Source organism: Taurulus bubalis (genome assembly GCF_910589615.1).
Source record: "Taurulus bubalis genome assembly, chromosome: 13".
Lineage (NCBI taxonomy): Eukaryota > Metazoa > Chordata > Actinopteri > Perciformes > Cottidae > Taurulus > Taurulus bubalis.
In genome coordinates this window covers 18,668,981-18,677,211 of record NC_136601.1, presented here as the reverse complement: position 1 = coordinate 18,677,211, position 8,231 = coordinate 18,668,981, and the positions used below count along the sequence as shown (strand labels likewise).

At 40.1% G+C, this 8,231-nt stretch overlaps 1 protein-coding gene across 1 annotated transcript in view; it reads left to right on the top strand.

Moving 5' to 3' along the window:
* Nucleotides 1-3,381: 3,381 nt before the first annotated feature.
* clint1a (clathrin interactor 1a) overlaps nucleotides 3,382-8,231 on the top strand; it is a 14,966-nt gene continuing 10,116 nt past the window's right edge. Inside the window, exons 1-2 of the mRNA XM_079228742.1 lie at nucleotides 3,382-3,519; nucleotides 7,275-7,379. Of these exons, the coding sequence (XP_079084868.1) occupies nucleotides 3,479-3,519; nucleotides 7,275-7,379 (146 nt within the window). The 5' untranslated portion in view covers nucleotides 3,382-3,478. The remainder of the gene's footprint in view (nucleotides 3,520-7,274; nucleotides 7,380-8,231) is intronic.

The window sequence follows — 8,231 nt, the reverse complement described above, 5'->3', positions numbered from 1 at the left end:
ACGCGCATCAACTTCCATTATACATTGAATTACTGTCACCCTTAAATCACGGCCGCTGCTGTTTGCAGGACTGACAGTTGGCTTTGGAGCTCCAAAGTGTGGTGGGAGCCCCTCTCATCAGCCTCAATGTATTTTCTTTTATATCATCTTCCGTTCTTTTTCTCACCAGGAAAAGTGGCAATCCAGTCCAGTTAAGAGATTAAAATAAACAGACTGGTTATCCACAGGAATGTGAATGCTACTTTAGTCCCATTAGGAACATCTGTGTATGTGGTTTGAGATCACAGCGGGTTGTCTTTGCGACTTTGAACATGTGACAAGTGGCCTCATTGTTTTAGCATTATTTCAATACCTACATACTGTGACAGATATGCTTTGTGCACTTGCACGCACATATTTACTATACACATTTACATGAAAGCATACACACACTCAAATAGCAGTTCTTGCTCACATGCCCACACACGCGCCCCACAGTGGACCTGTCATGTGTCATGGAGACAGGGGTCAGATACTGTGTTATGTGTGTGGGGGTTATATCGCTTGGGAAAAGGACTAAAGATCTTACCGGGGCTGCAAGAGGGCCAACAATAACAGCCTGAAATATAACAGCAGTGAAAGAACCCTCGCTCTGACAGGAGGAAAGCTGGGCCCCATGCAAGTGACTCCACAGATCAGAACCTCTACTGTGGGTACAAAAATGGGCGGGGTCGTTGATTCATAGCTAATGTGCAAAACAAAGAACATTGTTTTCTAATGACATTATAAAACTGAAAAGAAGAAAAGAAGAAGGAAAAAAAGCACAGAATGTTTCAAAAGATTGGAAGCACATGTTTGCAGAGAAAGAATAATAGCGGAGTTGTAGAGCACATTCCCAAATCGAGATGATGTTCTGACCACATTTGTCATGGGAACTTCGGCCGCGTAAACACACAGCCTCGACCCCCACTGGTCGCACTGACTGACACACACTTGCATGTGCACAGACCCTGAACACATTCACCCTCTGTGTGCAATTCTCCGACACTAGAAAAGTCAGAGTGCCCCCTAGTGCTGCTTGTGTTACACTTACATCTTGTTTATCCGGCTTACTTTTTCATCTCCTTCAACTCCAAAGTTGTTAGTGACAACTTGGTCTCGGTAGACCAAATTGACGATCAACCGAGGAGCAAGATGATGAATGGAACATGGTTACAAAATATGAAATATCAAGGAAAGGCTGACATTTTTTTGAGAGAAAGTGGGTCTACAAGATTTCTTGCAGAGGATGTTTTTGCTTATCTGTTTTTTTAAATTGAAACTGTGCAAAACAAAACTGCATAGATATTGTTTGATATTGTTTGAGATCGGGTTTCTGCAATTAGGCCTTCAGCTAACTCCATTTTCCCCCTAAAACTGCATTGTTCAACTTACTGTATTTAAAACACGCACACGTACAGACTCATCTTTGATTACACACACACACACACACACACACACACACACACACACACACACACACATGATGTGTACAGAATTCTGATCTTTAAGGACACAGGAGTTTTTCAATCAAAGCTTTGATTGAATACTTTGCCATCCTCAGCACTCACACACTCACAGATACACACACATTGTTGACAGAAAGTGTCTTGAGCAACATCATTTACCACTTAGGCCCCTCCCCGAGGACCGTGCCATTCTTAATGCGTGGCAGATAGGTTGATAGCTCTGGTTTCTGTCGAGAAGTGCATGTCAATCAACAGCTCGCGTCAACGTCACCGAGGCAAAGTGTTTCTGAAAGATCTTTTTACTGAGTGCCTTTCTATCCATCCTCCTCCGACCCACACACTCGTACAAAAACACACTCACACATGCACAAACACACACTGAGCCATTTCCATCTCAGCAATCACTTCTCCTGGAGTTCTCCTCTTCGGACGTGTAACAGTAATTGAGGTTGCTCCCTCGGGTGCAGTGCATTCTGGGCTGTTAAGTGCAGTTTCTTGTTGTTTTTTTCTCAAATGGGTTGTATTTTGGCTATTGTGTTGTTTCCTTCTGCTCTCCTATGGAAGTGTAATCTGTGGGCCATATTTACACGTATCATTAGAGAATTGAGAGTAGGGCATCCGAGGGCTTATTTTGCCCACCGGAATATCAATCAATACGACAAACAGTCTTAATACTTTTTGTGTACGCCCAGTCACAGGAGAATAAAAAAAGACTACTGCCAGTCGATTTCTTTTTCCTCATAAATCGACTGTGTCTATTTAAGATGATGCTCAGTCAGTCAAGGGTGTTCACTTGCTACGCTGACCTCCCTGCTCACCACATCGGGCTTGGCTTGAGTACACTCTGTGACCTTTCTGCGCGTTGATGACGTTGTCCGTCCAGAAGAGGGAGTGATTGATCTGGATTGACACAAACAGCCAGTGCCCTGCCTGGCCTGTCACACAGCATCACTGGGTCATTGTAGCATGCCTGAATGCCAGATGAGGAGGGATGGAGAACACACAGGGTGGTGACCCGCAGACAAGGATGTAGGCTGTAGTTTTGAGCAAGATGGAGCACATTTGGACCGAAAAACAAACAGGTTTTACGATGGAGAACAGTTAGTGTGAAGTGAAAGCCAAAGAATATCAGATATATATATATATATATATATATATATGCATATATATACATATATATATATATATATATATATATATATATATATATATATATATATATATATATGTATATATATATACATATATATATATATATATATATATATATATAAACACATAACACACATTTATTTTATAAAGATCGAAAATGTATCTTTTTTTCATAAACACTTTGAAACATAAACGTTTCCGTGTTCTCTGATGAAAAACTATAATGTAATTACCATTTTGCTAATTATACCTCAAACATATTTGAGCATTTCTGTGCTGTAATTTATTGTTGCTTATTTACATTTACAGTGCTACCAATATACAACATTATTGGATATCAGTCATACTCACCTGGATATGTGGTCCCTTTATGCATCACCAACATGAATAGGAACCACAATAACTACCAATGCAAAACCACATTTTGATTGCCTCAGGTAATGCTGTTGAACTACTTTTCCCAACCAGTCAATGGCTTTTACATTAGAATAGGATTTTTGTACTGGGGCTGTTGTGATTGTTTGCTTTGTGAATCATCAACGGCTGACAGCTGTTTTTACTCCATTAAAAAGGGTTAATGTACTTCCAGCACCAGTGGTGGAGACTGAGGCCGGACGCTAATTAGGAACTACAACTCCAATGCTGCTTTACGCAATTTTGATGACGTTACATCGGCATTTCCCGTAGTAACCTTTCCTGCCTGTTGGTGCGTTTGCGCCTCCTGTCTTGAAAGAGAGGTGAAGAAGAGTTTACTTTACAGAGTTCAGGGTTTGGGTTGCGGTGTTCGTGTGGAGTAAAGGGTTTCGTCGAGGCAGAAAGCCCATTTTCACGGAGCCACGATGCTGAACATGTGGAAGGTTAGGGAGTTGGTGGACAAAGCGTAAGTATCTCCCGACTACATTGCGTCCGTGTCGCGCTGTAGTTTACCTGTTTGAAAGAGACACGTACCCAAAACTTTGACGTCACTCGAACAAGTTAGCTAGCATGTATGCTACTAGCAAGTTAGTGACTTAGCTGACTTTGACAAACACTATTTGTCTTTAACTATGAGTGCCCTTTATTTGTCACGGTCTGTTTGCCCGGTTCTTCGGTTCGTGTGGGATAGCATTCATTAGACCACTTTAGCTTCTTGTTTGTGCATTGTGTCCGACAGTTGAAGCTAACTCACTTAGCCGACAAGCTAGCTAATGATCTAACAGCTAGCCTGCTGGTAGCTAACCAACCAGGCTATCCAGCTCAGCTAGTTTGACAGCTCGTGGGCTCAATAATCATATATTTAACGTCAATACGTTAGTGCACTCAGTCGTACCACCCTTGCGTGGCTACTTCTGTCTGGAAGTATGTTTTAAAGCTTCATTGAGCTTCACTCTCCTGTACGGATGTTATGACACTTGTAGCTAAATTAACGTGACATGAGCAATAATTTACTGTAGATTAAGTCTGTTGATTTAAAGTAACGACACATGGCTGTATTACTTTACAGCCACATTGTTAGGTGTGTTATATTCCCTACGACTATATTATAGTGGAACTAGCGAGACAACTTTCACAAAGACCTGAAGATGTCGAGCTCATTAGCGTTACCTCATAACACACTAAGTCTCACAGGTTTTGTTGTTGCGATTTCTCTTCACAACTGATGCAGCAACTACCTGCAATGTTACGTTACAGGCCTCTCTTTTTAATGTGTTTGTTATGTTACTACTTACCTGTGGTTAAGGATACTGTATATTAGCTGTTATATTAGCTGTATTATTTTGTTGCGCCACAACAGAGCACTTATTAATCAGTGACCAGAGGTCCTGCAGTGTTTTGCAACTTGTTGGTTTATGTCCAGCTGCTAACTTAAGTTCAAGGATTTTATTATATAAGCGTAACACAGCAATTGTTGTACTTTCCACCAGGTTGATTGGAATTAATATGGAGTTTGGCTGGCAAAATGTAAAGACAGTGGCAAAAAGCGTGTACCATGTGCATACTGTGAATCCTTGGTGCATGTGGACTCATAATGAGTCATAGTTTAATGGCCTTGATAGTATAAGCCTGCATGACTAACAGCAGTGCTGTAGTACCTGGAAATATATACCTGCCAAGCCTGAACTGAGGCAACCCCTTGGGGATAACATGTATTTTGCTCTGCTTTGTTCTCTGCTTTACATTTAGTTGTTGACTAAATGTGAGCATGCTCTCATGTATTGTAGGGTTACAGGTTATTGCAACATTTTTACTCTCTTCAAAGTTGTAATGCCTAATGTTGCAGACCCAGGGAGACAATAGGGTGTTCTTAAGTCCATCCAAGAAGGCATTCCTGCTGAATGCCCTTGTCTCCCTGGAGTGTGACCTCCTGGAACATGTGTTACTGGGAGAGTGACAGAGAGGGGGCCAGACCAAGACAAGAAAGGGAACTCTGCAAGTTTGAAAGATTTAAGGGATGGGCGTTTCAATGTTCAATTTCCTCTTAGTTTCTTCAAAATCAAGGGTGATGAAAGAGCTTGTGTTTTGTAACATTCCAGAAACTGTCCCTTTTTTAGTATTGACTCAAATTATAAATAATTTCAATATAATGTCACCAAGCTGGGAGTCATTCACAATCACAGGTTGGCATAATTCAAGGTTTCCTGTTGTGTGATTAAGGTGAGGTCTTTGCTGAGGCTGGACATGCAAGCCTAAGTGTTATCATGTTTCAAGTAGGTCTAGTAATGATTGGAAGCAACATTTATTATATGAAGAATTAGGTACAATTGGATTAATGAGTAACAGCAAGGGGGTTTATTTCTTCCACATACAGCACTACAGTCTAACGGAAATCTGTGTGATCGTGTGTCACTGTGAGAGTATCACAACTTCCGTTTTTTTCTGACTCGTATCTAGGACAGGGCCAGCAACTACGAAGAGATAAGATGTTGCATCACTATATCATAACCTCTTGTGTTTTGCCTGTCATTCGTGTAAACATGTAGCTTTGTGCAGTATCGGTAACAAAGCTAGAGAGACCCAGGATATGTGCAGTAGTTAGTAACATAGTCCACAATGGAATTAGAAAGACCTGAACAAACACATGATTGAAACTAAAAATTAAGTCTTGTCCTGGGCTGAAGTGAGTGTAATCTGAAGAACAGTGCCATCAGAATTAAGTTTGATACAGGATATTACTTTCTGTTCAGGAGCTCCCTCCTGAATAAAGTTACTGTTACCCGTGCTCCTCGTCATCATCTAAAAACACATGGCATGGTCCTTTGCAAATAATTTAGTCATAGACAACATGCACTCGTTCGTACATTTTCTGAGTGGTAACCATAGCATGCAGCTTGCAGTAGTAATACAACCTTTTTCTATAACCACAGAAAGGATGTTTATCTCCACTCAATTCAATCCTGTGCTCTCAGGCCATGTGCATTGTATTGCTGATGTGGCAGTAGTGAGGAAGGAGGGATGTGAGGCGCAGGGTTCAAATGTTTTGCCTCACCATGTTTTTGGCTGAAGCTGTGACAGGGCTTACTAAAATATTTGAAATAATGTGCCTGTTTTTTGTATAGATTGTGTCTGTAGTGCTGAAAGAAACTATTCTAATTAAAGATAATATAATGAAAATGTAATTCACCAAGGCCACTAGCCATGGAGAATGTTTTGTTATATGCTTCAGTGCACATACTCTTTGGCCAATGCATTGACTGTCGATACACTGCTCCCCATGCAGCACATATTTTAGTTTCAGAGAGACATTTTATCCCGCCATTGCTGTAAAATATATAAAGTAAAGTAATTTTTATCAAATCTCTCATAAATAGTGAGAATAATTGAGATTCAGAAAGTCTTCTACAAAGGCATCCTAGTCTAGCGAAAATAAAATGGCTGATAAACAGATAATCTCTCTTCCCACATCCGTTGTGTTTCTAGAATATTCTCTCCCTGGGAAATCCTTTGTTCTTCATGACATACTGCCTGTAAGTGCTGGTTATGACGGAGCATATGTGGACATACTGTAGACCTACTATCAGAAGCTTGTGTTTATGTAGTCTGATTGAATAGATATATAAGGAAGGTTAAATTAGTGGCTTAATATTATCAATACAATCCTACAGTACACACTATTGTACAGCACAATATGAGACTAAACAATCAAATACTTAAATCATGATTCTGAATATGTTAATAGGCTGCCAAAACCGCCAACTGTGTTGAGTACGCAATTTAGAAAACAAGTTCTCTATTTACCTGAGATTAGTGAGCCACCATTTATACTGTCAGTTTCCTCACTTGTCAAATGTCAACAAGCAAGCGCTCACCCACAGTGAGCACAGCCTGGTTTTACTTGGTTCCATTTGTGGTCTGATGTATGTGTTTATTTTGCACAAAGATTTGCATTTGCTTGTCTGGGCCTCTATTTTTGGTTTTGACGAGTGGTTAGATTCGGAGCACACAAACGAGCTCTCCCTTTTGTCCCATTGTGCTTTTACCCTTGAAAAGGACGAGTGTATGGGCGTGGCTCTAATAAGAGAACCTTTCATCTACTATTGTCCATGTTGTGATTATCTAGGAGGCCACATATTTTAAACTGAAATAAAAATGCTATTCACATTACTTAACATGGGCATTATTAAGGAAGTAATGTTTCTCTTTTATCATACTGCACAGAACCAACGTAGTGATGAACTACTCAGAGGTGGAGTCTAAAGTCAGAGAGGCCACCAATGACGACGCATGGGGACCGTCAGGACAACTGATGAGCGACATCTCCAGGTAAGGACAACTCTTAGTGTTGCACAATATGTCCTGCTGAAAAGCACCAAGATTATTTGTTCATAAAATCCAATTGCAGAAAGATTTTCTTTAAAGACTACACAACCCGTGTTAGCTTGAATTTTTTAAGAAAACGTTGTTTTTCTTGCATGCGTCAATTGTGAACGAAGAATCCCCAAACGGAGACAATTTTTGCTGAATTGAATTAAATGGGGGCCAAATTTACCGACAGCAAAAGCTTCAAGCAAAAAAAAACATCAACTCTCACAGAACTCCTGCACTATAATCCAAGTCTCATTTATACAGTCATACGTATATGCTCACTACTTACCAAACGCATGCATTTTTGCTGAAAAAGGCCAGACTAGTAACCTGTGCAAGCATAAAATTGTTTATGCGGGACTGTTTTCAAAAGTAAGGTTGAGTAAAACCTTACTTAGTGAAAAAAAAGGAAAATGTACGTTTGGACAGTAGTGAGCTTACTACTGGAGACTTTGATTGTATTTACTTAAGTTTAATTCAATCCAGACCTTTCTGTTTTTGTATTCTTATTTTACTGGCGTGCAAGAAAAATAACATTTTTCTTCACAAATTCAATATATCACGAGATGAGCAATTGATGTAGAGTACAAATGATCATTTTGGGGTTAACATACATTTAAAGCTCTTTTTGACTGCAGGAACAATCTTTAGGAAATTCCCTTCCATTTCAACCACAGGAACCCATTTTAAGCTTTGGTTTTTGACACATGACCACAAAAGTACCCGTTTCCAAGGTAGTATTTTTCTGCTGGCCAGAAACTACTGTACCACTGTCAGTACTGGACACGAGCTTCACAACTGCTACAACAA